The 18,351-nt window shown below is 53.4% G+C and overlaps 1 protein-coding gene across 16 annotated transcripts in view; it reads left to right on the top strand.

Annotated features, from left to right (window-relative positions):
* Nucleotides 1-18,351, top strand: part of SZT2 (SZT2 subunit of KICSTOR complex) — a 71,422-nt gene that overhangs the window by 5,911 nt on the left and 47,160 nt on the right. For 15 of the 16 annotated variants that reach the window (XR_006273950.1, XR_006273951.1, XM_043491428.1 and 12 more), the window contains 13 exons: nt 20-126; nt 505-715; nt 1,997-2,167; nt 4,871-5,102; nt 5,790-5,919; nt 6,555-6,697; nt 8,740-8,892; nt 9,504-9,618; nt 11,882-12,087; nt 12,519-12,743; nt 13,210-13,288; nt 14,099-14,196; nt 14,557-14,725. Coding sequence is in view for 14 of the 16 variants with exons in the window: in XM_043491428.1 (XP_043347363.1) it covers nt 20-126; nt 505-715; nt 1,997-2,167; nt 4,871-5,102; nt 5,790-5,919; nt 6,555-6,697; nt 8,740-8,892; nt 9,504-9,618; nt 11,882-12,087; nt 12,519-12,743; nt 13,210-13,288; nt 14,099-14,196; nt 14,557-14,725 (2,039 nt within the window). In the remaining 2 variants the exon portion in view is untranslated. Of the gene's footprint in view, nt 1-19; nt 127-504; nt 729-1,996; nt 2,168-4,870; nt 5,103-5,789; nt 5,920-6,554; nt 6,698-8,739; nt 8,893-9,503; nt 9,619-11,881; nt 12,088-12,518; nt 12,744-13,209; nt 13,289-14,098; nt 14,197-14,556; nt 14,726-18,351 lie in introns of those variants that run through there. The other variant, XM_043491431.1, reaches the window with a different exon arrangement.

Here is an 18,351-nt window from a genome sequence, read left to right as displayed (position 1 = left end):
TGTGCCTTGTTATCCCCAGGTATCATCATAATTACAGATGGGGTGACCAGCGTCCCGGACGTGGCTGTGTGTGAGACTCTGCTCAACCAGCTGCGGAGTAGCACTGTGGCCTGCTCCTTTGTGCAGGTATGCCTGGGGTGGGGGCGGCGGCGAGGGCACTGCAGACTGCACTGTGTATGCTGATATGCCAATCTGAGATGGAGGGTGGGGGTGGAGTGCTGCACCATGTCTGTAGGTATGCCAGTCTGGGGCAAGGGGTGGGGATGGAGAGATGCTAACCTCTGGTGGGGAGTGGGGACGGGGATGCCAATCCAGGACAGGGGCGCTGACCCCCAGCGGGGGCACCGTGTTGTGTGTGCTGGTATGTGCTCTCCCTCTTTGGGGTCAATGGGTTTGATACTCACTCGCCCCTAGAAGCATGGAGTGGAGCTTACCTGTGCTTGTCTCTCTCCTCTCCCCTTCTTTGCTCTGTCTTACATGGATCTCTTTCCTGCTCCTTCTCAGGTGGGCGGAGTCTACTCGTATGACTGCAGCTTCGGCCACGTCCCCAATGTGGAACTGATGAAATTTATTGCTATGGCAACTTTTGGTGCATATCTGTCCACCTGCCCGGAGCTGGATCCCTTAAGCCTCGACCTGAATGTGTATCACAAGGCCTTCCTGCTGTACTCCTTCCTGCGCACGGGGGAGTCTCTGAACCCAGAGTATTACTGTGGTGAGGAGAGCATGTATGTCCTGCTCTGTCGGATGGGGGGCCTGGAATTCCTTCCTGCAGCGGGGCCTGGATACATCAATGTCCCCTTCATTGGTTATTGCCAATAACAGTGGGTGTGGGAGGCAGTGGGGAGAGCCTTTTTCCAGCCCCTCCTACCTACTGCAGTGCACACTAGGCAAGGAGTGGTCCTCTTTTTCTCCAGCAGCCCTGAGAGCTCGGGTCTGAGGAGGACAGCTTAACAAGCATGCTGCTCAGGGGATCAGAGTATGTGGTCAAGGCCCACAGAATTCTAGGCCTCCTTGAGGCTCTGAACACTACTGGATGCTGGAGCAGAATCTCTGTGGCTCCCTTCCTGGGGCATGGTGCTTTAGGGAGCATTAGCTGTGGAGTTGGGTGCTAGCGTGCCTTTCTGCCCCCTGCTCTCAGCTTGCTTACCCAGCCAGACTTGATCTATGCCCAAAGGGGAATGTGTGTGGAAGCCTGAGCACAATCCCTCCTCCCACGGGAGTACAGTGAGGGTGAGGAAACGTTTACTGGCCCCTTTGCACATGGAGGCTCTCTGAACGCTGACCTGGTTGGCTGCGCTCTGCAGAGCACATCCAGACCATGTTTGCACATGGGAACTTGGCTTACAAGGTTATGGTCCCCAGAGAAGTGCTGCCACTGAGGATGTGGTGGGGGCATGACAGTTTGCGTCTACTGAAAATTGGCCTTAAGGCTTGGAAGCATCAGCAGTTCTTGGAAAGTGCCTGCTGTCTTGGGGGTGGTTGAGATTCCCCATGCTGGTTCGGAGGGGGTGTGGCCTGAAGGAAGCAGGAGAAGATGCTGTGGGCATCTGATGCTGTTTAAAAGCTGTTAGTTGTTAAACCTTGCAGCGAAGGCTGTCAGGGCCCTGCTAACTGGTCATTATACAGCACCTGGGGTAGGCATGAGACTCCCTAGGGACAAGGGGAAATGGATCCCTGCCTGAGAAGCTTGCATCTGGATTAGTGCAGCGGCCTTGCCATTCCTGCCTGGTTAAATGCATAACCCTGCTGTGCTGCTCCTGATTATCATGCCTGTCACATCATGGGCTCAGGCTGGGCCTCCACCCTGTTACATATCTCCTCTGCACCAGCAGGCCTCTCCTGTCCCCTTCTTGAGCGAGCCTGGAGGGATGTACTGCTCACTGGGAGGGAGGGGTCCCACAGCTCCACTCACCAAGTGCCTTGCGCTCCTGCTGCAGGCTGGGGAGTGGAGGAGCTGCCCCTGTGTGATCCATGTGCCTGTTGTTGTTTGCAGTGTCCCAGCACAGACTGTTCAACGAGCACCTGGTGTCTGCGAGCAGCAACCCGGCTCTGGCCATGAGGAGGAAGAAGCACACTGAGAAGGAGGTGCATGCAGACCTCGTGAGCATAGTCTCTGTCCGGCTGCGTGAGGGCTACAGCATCCGGGAGGTCAACATCACCAAAGGTGACCTGCCTGCGCCATGCCGTTCTGTGACTTGGGGCTCCATTCCCAGTTACACAGCCTTAGTCTGGCCAGCCTCAGTGGGGGGAGGACAGGAAACCATGGCCTTGAGGAAGAAGCTTGTTCTCCATGGCACATGCACAGGATTGCTCTGTGCAGTTGCATGGTGCTTGTGTGCCTGCTAGGCAAATCCTGTCTCCCCGTATGGAGATACCAGTTCAGAAGTGGGGAGCAGCTACAGGGTGAGCGGGTGCCCCATAGGTGACATCGGTGCAAGGTCTGATATGGGCACAAGTACTGAACCAAGGCTGCAGACTAGGAAGGTGCAAATAGCAGCACTTTATGCAAAGAGTGGCTGCCACAGGTAGCACTGTATTTACGTTAGCCTAAGGCTTCTGCACTCCTGCCACCACAGCAGTGGCTACAGCAGAACCAGGTGAGTGGCTGCAGAAATGATAGCATGGGCAGGATTTCAGTAGCACCATAAATGTACCTGGTGCTACCTAGAGAGAGAGAGAGAGAGAGAGAGAGAAAATGGAAATCTTGCTTTAGTGAAGCCAAGTAAAGAAGCATAAATTCCAGCAGGAGAAATGTACAGAGGAAACTAGGGTGAGAACAGGACTTTTGAAGAGTAGACTGCCAAACACAAATAGCATGAAATCATTTGCAGATGCAGAGACAGAACACCTACAGGAGAATCATTGTGTCTGCTTGCCTAGTTCGGTGTCAAGGGAGCAGATGAGGAGGATAAGGACATAGCAGAAAAGTTTAATTATTTCTTTGCATAAGTCTTCAGCTCAGAAGATGTTGGGGAGATACCTGCTCTTCTCGGACAGTAAAGATGAAGCACTGTCAGGGCCTGAAGTATCAAAAGTAGACAAGTCACCTGGGCCAGATGGTGTACTGAAAGAGCTTCAGAGTGAAGTATATGAGCTAACAAAGAATTGCAATCTATTATTTAAAATCTACACCTATACCAGAGGCTCAGAGGGCAGCAAATGTATCTGCATCCGTTAGGATGTTCCTGGGAATTCTGGCATGTAAACTAGCACTAGGTAAATTAGTTGGAACAACAATTTTTAAAACAGAATTTATAAAATGGTTGGAAAATTGGACATGATGGTGTAATCAGCACAGTCTCTACAAAGGAGAAGGATACCTCACTATTAGGCAGCAGCAGAATGCAGCTGACCGGACTCTTTCTTATTGGTGTCACTGCTGTCGGTGTGGTTCTGAGCAGCTGCTGTGCTGCTGACCAGAGTCAAGTTAATGTCACTCTTGCTCTGGGTAGCTCTGTGCAGAGGAAGCTGAGGCTGGCTGCAGACTCAGGCAGGCAGCACTGCATCAGGTCTGGTTGGGATGATTGTCTTCTGACCAGTGATTTACCTCCTCTGATGGCTTAGCATCTCCAGCCACTCGCAGAGGAAAGGTTTGATAAGCCCTGCTAGCTGTGCAGCACTGGGGACCTAGTGGGGGAGCAAGTGAATGAATCGGCAGTGCGATGACCTATTTGATTGGGTTGCATCCATAGGCTAATGTGTGGGATGGGTGTTCTGCTTCCCTGGCCCAGCTAGGCACTCCTTGGGCACTGCCATCACACTGGCAAGTAAGGGAATGGAGCGCTTGGAGCAGGCCCCAAAGAGCTGAAGGACTTTGGAGAACAGCCCATTGGGCAGGCTGGCTTGTTCACTTTGGGGCAGGCATGTCTGGGGAGAGATGGGACCAATGTGACATGAAGGCTGTCAGCCCTCAGGGAACTCAAGCTGGTATTGAGTGCTGCAGCGTGTCTCCTCACCAGCATGGGATACCGTGAGCAAACCGCATCTGTCGTCCTCTCTGCATTGGCTGCCTATAGACTGCTGAGTTAGGGGCAGGGTCTTGATCCTAGTGTGCATAGTGCTCCATGGCCTAGCCCAGCATGTCTGAGAGCCTAAAGCTCCAGGATGAAGCCTCTGGCTGACCGCTCCGCTCCTCCGGCACCATGGAACTTCCTTCACAAGGGGAAAGCTCATTTGTGCAGGAGACAGAGCTCTGCTTGGTGGGTCTGAGCCTGCCCAAGGAACTGGCCTCTCATTCCAAAGGCCAGGTGCATGTCTGTGATACACACACAGCAGTGTGTGCATTTCAAAACAGTTCCCCAGCAAAACGCTGTGTTGCACAAACACCTCTGTCCTTGTGTGGGCATGTGCGAGAGAACGAACCACACGTCCCCTCACTCAGCGTGTGATCGGAAAGTGTTTGGGGGTAGGAAGATACGTGTACAGGACAGAGTAGCCTCTGCCAGTTCAGAGTGGTATTTGAGTGGGCCTGGGCCCACTTGTGCTCCCATGCTGTGGGGTGCAGAACAGGCAGCAGTGGCTGAAGGGAAAGGCCAGGGTAAGGAGGAGGGAGCTCATTTAGCTGGATGGCCCACCCAGCTGCCAGAACAAGCTGCTGGGGAGCGTTGTGGAGTCCCCATCGCAGGGGAGTCAGAGCAGAGCCTGGGTGCATTGTGCTTAGGGCAGGTTGGGGGTGCTGAGTTCGGCCCTGACCCATGGAGCAGAGGGACCATTCCACCCAAATGATTCTGGGAATCATTGTACCTGTTCAGGGGCCCCATGTCAGGTGACCCTTGTGTCTGGGGGCAAGAGGTGAAGCTGCTGGGTCATGGCGTGGGAGGGTGAGCTTGATCGCAGCCCCTCACTGCCCTGCTCTCCTCCCACGCAGGCGGCTCCCAGCTGGAGGTGAAGCTGGTCTTGCTGTGGAAGCACAACATGTGGATAGAATACCTGGCTGTGGCGGGATGGCCCCTGGACCTCTCCAAGCGCAGTACCTGGGTGGAGGTGACAATGGAGGGCAGCTATGACATCCTGCATGATATCAGCTGCACCATGAGGAAGCCTATCACCAGCCTGTACCGCACTACAGTGATCCGTCGCTTCTGGAACACACTGCAGAGGTGAGCCTGGCCATTCCCTGCAGCTCTCATAGTCTGACCCCAGTACTTGCTGGCTCCAGGATGCCTCTGCACCCCCTTTCCCTGCTCACCTGAGCCCCCCCGGGGGGGGGTCCTGAAGAGGAACGCCAGTTGTGGTGACACGATTGGGAAGAGGGACTTAAACTGACTTGTGTCCTAGGCAGTAGGATTCCCAGAGCTGACAGTGCTGCGTTTCCTGGTATATTTGCTGTCTCTAACCAGATCCCAGGCATTGGGAGGGGCTGGGCAGTGAGCAGGGGATGTGTGCCCAGTGAGGTTTGCGCCACCCTGCGATGCTGCCTTGCTCTGAAGGTCAGAGCTGTGGGTGATTCTCAGATAGGTGGGGTGTGTGGCTGATTCCAGATGACTTGTGGGCATCTGCCCAGTGTTCCCGAGCTCTGCAGAGGCATCTACCCCTGTTCTGCGCAGTTGTTCCCTGCCTGCTGTACCTGTGAGGGAAGGACTCGGCCAAACCCTTTCCTAACTTTCCTTGCTGTCACTGAGCTCTCTTGCTGCTGCTTTTGGGCTCCCTCTAGTGTGCCTTTTGCCAGGCATGGGGGAATCCTCCTTCCCCCAAGGACATGCCCCCAGCTGACCTTACAGCACAGCTCTGAATGCTCGATTGGCTGTGAGCGCCCTGGAGAGTTAACAATGGCTTTTGTCTTGCAGCATCAACCAGACCGATCAGATGCTAGTTCATCTGCAGTCTTTTGACACCGTTCCAGAGCACTTCACCATCCCTGAGAGCACGAAGAATGGAGTGCCCCTTTTCTACATCCCACCAGGCTCCACCACCCCGGTATGCCACCTCCCCCTTTCCTGAGAGCCCTGGGAACAGGTGCCCTTCTGTTCTGAATTCTGGTGTCAGATGGCTCATTCATGCGGGTGGCTGCTGTGGTAACTGTGCCTCACAGGGACGGCCCACAGGCTATTCTCCTTGCTAACAGTTGCACTGCTGCACTTCCGCGTGATGCTGTGTGAACCGGCCCTTCCCTGACGTCCTTTCCCAAGCATTATTCGCTCAGGGTGCCAGCTTAGGGTGTCTGCTCCAGCAGCTGCTCCTGGAAAGTCCCTGGGGTGAATAGCAGGCTTCCCATTCTAGGCAATGTGCAGAGTGTTCTCCAGCAAGCGTGCGGTGTGTGCGCCAGGTGCACTCCAGCTAGAGAGGGCAGGAGAGTCGCAGGCTCAGCCTGCCTTGGTGCGTCTAGGGATACCTTCCCATCTGTGTGGAAGCCCATACTGGCTGTTGGGCTGCATTGCTCACTTACGCGGCTGAAAGCATTACTTCTCCCCAAAGACAATGTAATGCTCTGCAGCCCGCCTGCTAGGTGCCTGCGTGGCTCAGACTCCCGGGAGCCTTGGACCTTCTCCATGGGGAAACCAACAGCTTGCTGCTGATCTCTGTAACCCCAGCTCTTTCTCTCTGTCTCTCAGGTGCTGTCCCTGCAGCACAGCGGCTCTGACTGCAGCCATTCACAGTTTGCCTCCTACTGGAAGCCCATTCTCTCCATGGATGCTAATTTCTGGCAGCGGTGGCTGCACATGCATCGGATTGTCCTCATGCTGGAGCATGACACGTACGTCCGTGGTGGGGCTAGGGCAGCATGATCTGGATGAGTCGTAGTGGGTAGGAAAGCAGCCTTAGGGACAGCGGGAGCCTGGCTCTGCAGCCAGAGCCTGCAGGAACTGCCTCGCTGACAAAAGGGGGCTACGCAGGATTACTCTGTGCACAGGAGGGCCCTGGGACGGTGACTGCTTGCTGCACAGCACAGGTAATATAGGCTGGGCTTTCAGGCATGGGAAGGCCCATTAGCCTGAGGAGACCCTGCTGTTTGTGCATTAACCCTCTGCAGGCTGGGAAGGCATCCTGGCTGGAGGGGGAGGGGAGAAGAGAGGCAGCTCCTGGGAGTGTTGGGTGCCCTTGGGGTTGTCTCTGCCAGAGAATCTGATTGCAGGGTCTCCTGTGGGCCTCCCAGCTGGAATTTCCCCCTGTGGCTCAGTAGGCCTCCCTGCAGGGTGGGGAAGCTCAGAGTGTGTCTACACTACAAAATTATGTCAATCTAAGTTATGTGGATGTACAGCGCCACAGTAATTGAATTACTTGTGCATGTCCACACTACGCTCCATGTGTCAGTGGTGCGTGTCCTCCCCAGGAGCACTTGCACCGATTATACAGTCAGTGTGGGGCATCATGGGACGGCTTCTGAAAGGCAGCCATGGTTGATGTAAGCAATGCAGTGTCTACGCTGACACTGAGTCGACCTAACTACACTGAGCTAAGCCTCTCGCTGAGGTGGAGTTAAGTCATGTAGTGGGCGAGTTACGTCAGCGAGAACTATATTTTAGTGTAGATGCTTACATCTACATTTTAGTGTAGATGCTTAGGGCAGCATAAGCTGTCTTACGTCAACCTAACTCTGGTGTAGCTCAGGGCTCAGTATAGTGGGGCTGTGGCCTCTTCCAGGGGTATCAAAGGACAGGTAAAGCCTGTTGTGTCCTGCTGAGAAAGGGGCTGCCAGTTCACAATGGCCCTCATTTCCGTAAAACACTGCAGGAGTCTGCTCTGATTCCCGCCTCAGGCAGAGCCCAGGACCAGGAACCTCTGGAGAGCCGGAGCCTCCAGGAGCGGGGCCAGTTGGGGGTCTCACTCTGGATGTCCTGACATTATGGCAGGTGACTGCGAAACTCCATTGGCTGTTGTGAATTATACCTGATAGGTCACGCACAAAAACTGTTACGAATTATACCTAATAGGTCACACACAGTTCGAGTCTAGGCTGAGGCACATAAACGAGTCACAACTGATCAATCTTTGCAAAGTATCTGTTTATTACACTCGAGCGTGGTGCCCCCCTGCTAGTCAGAGGGGGACCCTATGCATTGTCCATACACCATATATATATGAGTGGGTAATACATGCAGCCCTCGTGCCCGAACCCCTCCACGAATCAGTAGGTTCCATTGTCCTCGTGCACAGAGTTCTGCAGCCAATGAGTAAAACCTATTATTGTTGCATTTAGACCTAACCTTCACTTGCAATATCATGTTTACACAAAATTTTGCTAGCTCCAGTCCTTTTTCATGACAGGCGCTTATCTTGCCAAACAACGAGTCAAGGCCAGGGTAACCTACTACAAAGCCATAGAAATTAGAGTTCTCCTAATTCTTTCACAACATGGCTCATATGGACACAGTGCAGTCAACAGCTGGCTTGCTGCCCACCCTGACATCATCTGAAGCCAAGGAGGGGAGGGCACCCTGTTAGGATCAGTGTGGCTAATCCTCAGTCCTGATCAAAGGCTTACCCCATAGGTCCCTGGGAAGCAGGTAGGTAATGCTACCTCCGTTGTACAGAGTGGGAGGTAGCAGATCAGCCTAGGGGGAGAGCAGGATTTCTGTGACAGTGGAACTCCCTGTAGAGGTGGCAGAGCCAGACAGCACAGCAGGAGAGGAGTTGGTGGCAGCCTTTTTGTGTGTGTGTATGGGGTGGGGGCAGGTTGATCCTGCCCAGGCTAGTGAGGGAGGGTGAATGGGCCAGGGGCTCTGCAGGGGCCCTTCTTGGGCCATGCTGGGAGCAGACAGGAGGGCTGGGCTAGTGACTCGCTGGTGTGTTCCACAGACCCGTCCCAAAGCACCTGCACACACCAGGCAACAATGGCCGGTACAGTACCATCCAGTGCCGCATCTCCCACTCAGCGCTTACCTCTCTGCTGCGGGACTGGAGCAGCTTTGTGCTGGTGGAAGGCTACTCCTATGTCAAACTGATGCCCAGGTGAGAGGCTCCTTGTACTGCAGGGTGCTGCTTTCGTTGTGCTCCATAGAGAGCCTGGCAGGGGTGGGGGAGGAGTCAGGGTTCCTTTTGCACACTAACACCATGGCTGATGGGCTGTGGAACTGCCATTCAGGTGTGCCACATTCCCCCCCCTTCCGTGCGCTGCTAGAGCCCTCTTCCCCTTTCTGCCCCATCTGCATGGGATCGCTCTTCCTCTTGCCAGGAAACCTTTCAGCTGTAACCCCCATGACAGTACTCTGTCCTCTCTTGTTGGGGCCCTGGAATGCATCTGACTCAGAAGCTCTCTGCACTCCTCTCGTGCTGTGCAATGGAAATAGTCCAGGCTGATCCCTGCTAGCAGGGCCTGCTTGGCTCCTCCTGGCTGACCCCAGTGCTGGTTCTGTCTCTGCTGCCCATTTGCAGTGAAAATCTCTGAATGACTCCAAACCCAGCTTGCACTCGCCCATAGCAGGAAACTCTCTGACCTCGCAGCTGGGGAAGGAGCATCCACTCTGCATTGGGCTCCAGAGCAGCAAGAGCTCTGCCAAGGCCGTGCTGCCTGGTTAGACCATTCTCCCTGCTGCCCAGTCAGTGATTAACTCCTTTTCCAGCTCTGAGGATCCAGCTCCTTCCTCATTCTATGTGGTGCGGATCATCTCCAAAGCTCCCTGCATGGTTCTCCGGCTAGGGTTCCCCATTGGGACGCCTGCCCAGGCCAGGAACCAGGTGAGTCTGAGGGCGAACGCTTTGGGGCAGTGGGAACAAAGTGAGCATCCTAAGAGGTATGTGGGCCAGGTGGGGCATGGAGAAGAAGCAGGTGGATGTATTTACAGAGCTGACACCTTGACCAGGCAGCTTTTTGGGATTTGTGACAAATTTAAAATGCAGCTGCTGTAACAGAGATTTGAAAGGTGGTAAGGTATTGCATCTGTATTTTAAAGAGGCTCCAAGGGTGATCCAGGGAATTGCAGACCAGTAAGCCTCACATCTGTGCCTGCTAAACAGGTCAAAATGATTATTAAAAATAGTATAATAAAACATCTGAAGATTATATGATTTGATTGTGCAGAGGAAAACAATGACTCACTGAGGTATTAGAATTCGAGTGTTAATAAAGCAGTGGATAGAAGAGAAAACTATAATTTAGATTTTGACAAAGTCCCTGGCAAGAGGCTGCTATGAAGCTAAGATGTCATGGGCCGAGAGGCAAAGTGAGGGATCAGGATCTGTGAAGGAAACGGGAAACAGTGGGATGATATGTTCAGTTTTCATCCTGGTGCCCCAGGATCTGTACTAGGTCCTGTGTTCTTTAGTGGTCTGGAAAGGAAAGGAGGCAGAGAGAAGTGAAACTCCCTGCAGATGTGGCAGACCAGACAGCGCAGCAGGTGACTTAATACAAGTCTCTGAAAGGAGTGGACTAGAGAAGGGCAGTTGGGAGTGCTCTTTTGTCTCCTAACACCAGGATAAGGCACATTCAACGAGGATGAAAAGTGGCAAATCGAAAACATAAAAGGAAATTTGACTGTGGAAGTTGCAGGAAGTTGCTGAGGTGACAACTTAACAAGATTCAAAGTGGGGTAAGGTCTTTATGTGGGTACAGAATATCCTAAAAAAGAATATTGGAAGGGATAAAAACCTTGCACTTTGGGGCTTAACCCAACCTGTAACTATTAGAAATTAGGAGGAGACTAGTATGGGGGCAGATTATCCACATGCTGCAGTGGGGTTTTTGTACCTTGTCTGCAGCTGTTGGAGCCAGGACACTGAGCTAGCCAGATCTTTGGCCTGGTCCCATCTGGCAGTGCCTGTGTAATGGGGTTCCTGCAGACCCAGAATGGGGCAAGAGTAGGGAGTAGTTCCCCTAGTGCCTCTCTCCACAGAGCAAAGCTGTTTGTTGATCAGGAGTGGGGAAGGGGCGGTTGATTCATAGAGTTTAAGACCAGAAAGGACGATTGTGCTCATCTAATCTGACCTGCAGTGTGACACAGACCATTACATTTCATCCAGCCACCCCTGTGCTGAGCCCAGTAACTTGTTTGGCTAAAGCATCTCTTGCAGAAAGGCCTCCAGCTGGAGAGTCCATCTCCTCCCTCAGCAGACTGTTCCAGGGGTTAGTCACCCTCACGGATTGAAAAACAATTCTGCCTTATTTGTCTGGCTTCAGCCACCAGCCATTGGTGGTTCCTGGCCCAAGTTAAAGAACCCTTTCGTACTGGGTGTTTTCTCTCCTGGGAAGTACTTGTCACTGCAATCCAGTCACTGCAATCCAGTCACCTTGCAGTCTTCTCTTTGATAGTTGAACAGCTTGAGCTCTTTAAGCCTGTCACTATAAGGCATGTTCTCCAGCCCTAAGAGCAATTTGTGGCTCTTTTCTGCCCCCTCTCCAATCTTCAATGTCCATTTTAAAATGTGGACCCAGAACAGGATTCTGTAGTCCGGTATCAGCCTCACCAATTTCATATGCAGAGGTAAAATCACCTCCCTGTTCGCTGCTCATGTCTGTATATCCCATGATCACATTCGCCCTCTGCCAAGGCACTGCACTAGCTGCTCACCTCGAGTTTCTTGTCTCTACAACAGGCAGCAAGGATGTAGCTAAGCCCAAGTCCGCAGGACCTAAGCCCTGTGTTTCCAAGCCCTGCTTGAGCATCCATGCTTCATTGTACCTCTGGGTTTGCCCTGGCTGGGCCTGGCTCCCTCAGATGGGGAACACATCCACACCGTGCTGCGCAGCCCTTCTGATTGTGGATTGACTTGCAGCCGTGCTGCAGAACGCCTGGGCTCCAGCCCGCGCTGTGGCTGACTCAGGATCTGACTCTCTCCCCTAGTGGGTCCTAGGCCCCAGGCTCCAAGTGCCTGCCAACCTGGGTCAGCCTGATCTGTTCGTGGATGGAAAGGGGGCTTGGGCTCGAATCTCAGTCGGAACCTGGGTTTAGTCTGCATTGTAGACCCCCTGTGATCCCTAAATAGAGCTGCCTCTGTCCTGCAGATAGTGGAGGAGTTACAGGACCGGATCCTGCAGCTGCGCTTCCCCCACAGGGTCCAGAGCAAAGAGGCGACTCCCAAAGTGAAGAGGAAAACTTTTGGCAGCAGCTCTCCCTCGAAGTCCCCACCCATGGCTGGGGCCCCACCAGCCCTCTCAGACAGGCCCTGCCTTGTAGTGCTGCACAAGCCACTGGAGAAGCTCCTGATCAGGTAGTGGTGGTGGGCTGGTGCGGCAGAGGGGAAACAGGCTTCCAGGGCTCCTCTTGCTTAGTAGTCAGGCGGGAGGGGAAGCGCTGAGGATTAGCCCTGCACCCGAGGAGGGGCCCGTGGAAGGCTGGTGCGGCTGGGGAGCCTGTGCCATTGGGGTGGGTTCAGCGGGCATGTTCTCTGACAGAGCTGTGGCCATGGCCTAGGAGTGGCTGTGACTTGCAGGGCTTGGGGTCAGTGCTGCGCTGGAGAATTCGAGCCTGGCCAGAGTTCAGGGAGGGGGAAGAGAGGATCACTGAAGTGGAGCAGGTCCCATCCTTCCTTCTGCTGCCCCCAGGGAGTTAGATCCAGGATCAGGTCAGTTGGCCAGAAGTGCAGGCCTTGTCAGGGGACCCTTCCCTCTTGGCTAGTCATTCTACCTTCCACCCTTTTAGGTATGAGAAGCTGCCTTCCGACTACCGGGCTCCCTTCATCCTCACCCTGGAGCACCCCCCTGTGTCCGGCCCCCTCACCATGGTGGCCAACCGTACTGCCTCTTCCACTCTGGCTTCGCTCTCCCGCTACTTCTACCATCAGCGCTGGATCTGGTGCATCCAGTCAGGGCTAGTCCCAGCCGTGCCCATCACAGCTGTAGCTCAGCTCCTGTCCACACTCACCGAGTAAGTGTCATGACTGAGCGGGGCAGGGAGCTGGCTGGCGGGGAGCTGCCCTTTCCAAAGGTGCAGACCCCAGGGCAGGGCCGGATGGTCTGAGGCTGGTCTGGGCTCCCATAACCCATCTCGGCATGGCTCTGATTCTGTGAGCAGCTGCCAGAACCACTGGGCCTGGAGGGTTCACAGAGTCCTGCTGCCACCAGCCAAGGGAGAGTGAGTTTCCTGGCGTGAGGGCACAGAAGGCATCTCTAGGAGCACGGCACCATGGCCTGGCCTCTGCTTCTGTCTGGGCTGTGTCTGTGTAACATGCCAAGCTACTCCTGGTGTGTCAGGGCTGGCTCAGACCCAGTCCCTGCAGGGGGGCCCCGGGGAGTTCCTGTGGCTGAGGGGCTCCTGTGGTGGTGGTCGGGAGGGGGGAGAGCAGAGCAGAGGAGTTGCTCACCTCCCAGTGCTTTTCTCTGGTGCTGCCCAGGATCCGTTTGTCAGAGGGCTTCCATTTTGCATCCAGTGGAGATGGAATTATCAATATGGTGCTGGAGCTGCCCATACGGGTGAGTCCTGGCCCTGCCCCACCCAGCCCCTCCAGGGGGGGACACTCTCTGAGACACCATGGGAACGAGTGTGGGGAGACTTGCACTTGCTCCTCTGGGGCTGAGCAGCTTCTGTCATCTCCCCCGCCCTGGGGCTGAAAGGTCCCATGGAGCCCTGGGGGGCTCTCTGCTGTAATGGTGCAGGCTCCCTCTCCACTTCCCTGCCATGGGGGGGTGAGGTGTGTTGGGGGAGGTGTGGGGATTGGGGGTGGGCTGTTGGAGGAGGTGTGGGGATGGAGGCAGAGGGGTGTGGTAGGCTGTGTCGCAGGGGATTTGGGAGTATGGGGTTGGGAGCAGAGGGATTTGGGGGTGGGCTGTTGCAGGGGGCATGGGGAAGTGGGTCAGAAGGATTTGGGGAGTGGTGACAGGAGACTGATATGGCAGTGAGTTGTGTTTCGGGGGCACAGTGATGGGGCAGAGAGGTTTGGTGGAGGCACTGGGTAGGCATGCGTTGGTGCCGGTCCAGCAGTGGGCTGAGTTTTGGGGGCACAGTGACAGGGCAGAAGGGTTTGGTGGAGGAAGTGGGTAGGCACGCATTGGTGCTGTTGGTGCCGGTCCAGCAGTGGGCTGTGTTTTGGGGGCACAGTGACAGGGCAGAAGGGTTTGGTGGAGGAAGGGGGAAGGCACGCATTGGTGTTGTTGATGCCGGTCCAGCAATGGGCTGTGTTTTGGGGGCACAGTGACAGGGCAGAAGGGTTTGGTGGAGGAAGGGGGTAGGTACGCATTGGTGCTGTTGGTGCCAGTCAGGCTCATGTAGCATCTTGGCCGCAGAGTGACTCCTCCAGTGGCAACAGCAGCGGCAGAGAGAAGCACACTTGCATCGTCCAGTATGTCCTCTTCCCGCCACACTCTACCTCCACCAAGGACAGGTGAGGTCGGGATCAGCCTCCCAGGTAGCACTGAGAGCCAGCCCCTCTGGCTCCTGGCCTCGGGCCTGTCCAGCAGCATGTGGGGATGGGGAGGGCCATACCTAGCGCACCCTTGGCAGCTGTTGGGCTGTGACTGCTTGGAGCTGCAGTGCCCTTGTGCCTCGCTGGGCGTGGCCTGCTGTGGGGGTGGGCTAGCCATTGATGCCCACTCTCTGGAGGCGGGAGGTGCTCTAGGGGTAGGCGAGTGGTGCTCCCCGGGGGGTGTCTGGAGCCAGGGCAGCCCTTGATGCAGTACGGTGGAGAGGCCTGAGCAAACACCTGGTTGTGCAGGACACTCACCCCACGTACGCTGTTCTCCAGCTTCTCTACAGATGACGACAATGACACAGAGGTGGAGGCCATTGAAGTGGATACCGAGCTGAACCTGGTCACTGAGTGCTGGGTGGAACCACAGAGTGGCCACATCCGCAGCACTGCTGAGAACTGGAGGTATCTCCAAGGGCTGCCCTACCAGAAGATCCCCAAAGCTGTGAGTCTCCAAGGGCGGGTGGGGATGATGAGCCCAGTCACATGCCAGGCCCCATGCAAATACAGACCAAAATCTTCTAAGCGTGGGATCTTGGATGGGTCAGACAGACAGCGAAGTGCAGGGAAACAATGGGACAGTATTGTTCAGCAGGATGGGCCACGGTCTCAGCATACCCGCAGCCTTGCTGTTGTCAGGTCTTTTCTGGGCAGCATGGCCAAGGAGACCTGGGGAGGTCAAAGCTTCCTGGTGGTCCTTTTCAAAACTCTCCTTTGCTGTGATACCCACAGAACTATGGCAACTGGCTGCTGGTGCGCTGAACTCGCTGCCCATCATGTTGACCAATAGGGTTTCTCTGTCTCTGTGTGCTCCCCAGTCTGCCTGTACCCTCTCTCTCTTATGCTCAGACTAGAAGCTTTCTGTCAAAGGGGCTGTCTTTGTTCTGTCTGTGCACCGCTTAGCACAGCCCATGATTAGGGCTCCTAGGTGTGAGGATAAATCATCAAGGGAGATTTGAAGGAGGGTAGTGAGGCAGCTTTGCAGATGTTTATGGGATGCTCTTCCCAAGTGTGAGGGGCAGCATGGGAGAAAGGCACAAAGATGTTTGTTTGAACATGTGCCAAGTAGGTGAGGGAGGCTGGCCTCACGGGATGGTGAGAGGCAGGAGTGGACACCACAATCATGAACGAGAGAGAGAAAGTGAAAGCAAGTAGCTTACATCTGATGCAGTAGAGCAAGGGCAGCCAGTGAAGGGTTGCAAAGAAAGGAGTTTGGTCAAAACAACAAGGTAAGAAAATGATCTCTATGGCGGCACTCTAGGAGAAGGCTGCATTGGTCATGGCCAGGAGGAGAATGTTGCCGTGATTGAGATGTGAAGTGAGTAGCACCTAGATGAGTGTTTTAGCTGCATGAGTGTCTAGGAAAGGCCCTATTTTACAGATGCTGTGGAGAAAGAATTGGAGAGACAGATAGCCGGATGTGAGGACCTAAAGAGAGTCTTAGTCAAAGGTGATGACACCCAAGTGACTGGCAGGATGGTGGGGGTGTACGCAGTGACTGAGAAAGGAGATGCAGGAGGGCGATTAAGAGCTCTGCTTTTTAGACAAGTTGAGCTGAAGCTGATGGCTAGTCATCCATGAGATGTCAGAGAGGCAGGCCAAGATTTTAGTTTGGACGTGTTGATAAATTGTATGGACAACTGCTTGACCACACTTTGGTTCACACTGAAAGATACTCGGAGACCAAATAGCCAATGTCAGTCAGGTTTATTGCTATGAGTAAGGCTGCGATTTAGTCATGGAGGTCACGGAATCTGTGACTTCCAGAGACCTCTGTGGCATCAGCCAGCGCTGGCTGGCAGGGAGGACCCCAGAGCTCTGGGCAACCGCAGCTTGGAGCTGCCACCAGAGGGGGACCCTGGAGATCCCAGCCCTCCTCCCCCCCCCCCGCCCGCTTCCCCCTGAGCTGCTCAGGCTACCCATTTTGTCATGGGTCGTTTTACTAAAAGTCAGGGACAGGTCACGGGCTTCCATAAATTTTTCATTATTGCCCATGACCTGTCTGTGACTTGTACTAAAAATATCCGTGACAAAAACTTAGCCTTAGCTATGAGCCAGTAATAATATACAAGGGGAAAGGTTCTATGCGATACCAGTCGTCAGGAGCCATTTACGTTCACTTTATGCGGAAGGGGTGCTCCCAAAACTATGCACTTCAGCTGGTAGTGTTCATAGGGTGACTTTCCAAGTTACATGTTTGCTTATGTCACTGTAATTCACCCCATCAGTTTGTCCCCGTTTGTAAGTCCTTTCCTCATCGTTGTTCTGGAACCTAGCAATCCTGGTCCTGAAGGTACCTTTGTAGGCTTGTACCATGGAAGAACAATCTGATATTTGGTCCTCTTCCTTTGGGACGTTCCAGTACTGGCATGTGAGAGTAACTCCCTATCTGTTACTGTGATAAAACACCTCTATGTCTTGATGCTGACAGTTTTCCTATCTACTTCAGCTAATGCAAGGTGTCATGGGATCCTTAATAAGAAAAGGAGTACTTGTGGCACCTTGGAGACTAACAAATTTATTTGAGCATAAGCTTTCGTGAGCTACAGCTCACTTCATCGGATGCATGCAGTGGAAAATACAATGGGGAGATTTTATATACACAGAGAACATGAAACAACGGGTGTTACCATACACACTGTAACGAGAGTGATCAGGTAAGGTGAGCTATTACCAGCAGGAGAGGGGGGGAAAAAAACACCACCTTTTGTCGTGATGATCAATGTGGGCCATTTCCAACAGTTGACAAGAACGTGTGAGGAACAGTGGGGGAAACATGGGGAAATAGTTTTACTTTGTGTAATGACACATCCACTCCCAGTCTCTATTCAAGCCTAAGTTAATTGTATCCAGTTTGCAAATGAATTCCAGTTCAGCAGTCTCTCGTTGGAGTCTGTTTTTGAAGTTTTTTTTGTTGAAGAATGGCCACTTTTAGGTCTGTAATTGAGTGACGAGAGAGATTGAAGTGTTCTCCGACTGGTTTTTGAATGTTATAAATCTTGACATCTGATTTGTGTCCATTTATTCTTTTACGTAGAGACTGTCCCGTTTGGCCAATGTACATGGCAGAGGGGCATTGGTGGCACATGATGGCGCGTATCACATTGGTAAATGCGCAGATGAACGAGCCTCTGATAGTGTGGCTGATGTGATTAGGCCCTATGATGGTGTCCCCTGAATAGATATGTGGACAGAGTTGCAACGGGCTTTGTTGCAAGGATAGGTTCCTGGGTTAGTGTTTTTGCTGTGTGGTGCGTGGTTGCTGGTGAGTATTTGCTTCAGGTTGGGGGGCTGTCTGTAAGCAAGGACTGGCCTGTCTCCCAAGATCTGAGAGAGTGATGGGTCGTCCTTCCGGATAGGTTGTAGATCCTTGATGATGCGTTGGAGAGGTTTTAGTTGGGGGCTGAAGGTGATGGCTAGTGGCGTTCTGTTATTTTCTTTGTTGGTCCTGTCCTGTAGTAGGTAACTTCTGGGTACTCTTTTGGCTCTGTCAATCTGTTTCTTCACTTCAGCAGGTGGGTATTGTAGTTGTAAGAACGCTTGATAGAGATCTTGTAGGTGTTTGTCTCTGTCTCAGGGGTTGGAGCAAACGCGGTTGTATCGTAGAGCTTGGCTGTAGACAATGGATTGTGTGGTGTGGTCTGGATGGAAGCTGGAGGCATGTAGGTAAGTATAGCGGTCAGTAGGTTTCTGGTATAGAGTGGTGGTTATGTGACCATTGCTTATTAGCACTGTAGTGTCCAGGAAGTGGATCTCTTGTGTGGACTGGTCCAGGCTGAGGTTGATTGTGGGATGGAAATTGTTGAAATCATGGTGGAATTCTTAATGTAAGTGAACAGGATTCTAGTTAAGATTAGGCCAATTTAGGCTATGCAATTGCTAGAATATTTGTGTTTAATGGATACTAATATATATATGGTGTGGAGAATATCTAGTAATAATATGAGATGGGGTGTGTGTATGTGCTAGCCAGCACATACTGGTCAACAGAGAGAAGGAGACAGGTCTGGAGCAGAAATAGATCCGAGAGTCATCAGCATAGAGATGGCTGTTGAATTTGTGTAGGTGGAT

This window comes from Dermochelys coriacea, chromosome 8 (assembly GCF_009764565.3).
Source record: "Dermochelys coriacea isolate rDerCor1 chromosome 8, rDerCor1.pri.v4, whole genome shotgun sequence".
In the NCBI taxonomy this organism is placed as follows: domain Eukaryota; kingdom Metazoa; phylum Chordata; order Testudines; family Dermochelyidae; genus Dermochelys; species Dermochelys coriacea.
The sequence above is the reverse complement of the archived record's forward strand: the minus strand, read 5'-3'. Positions and strand labels throughout refer to the sequence as shown.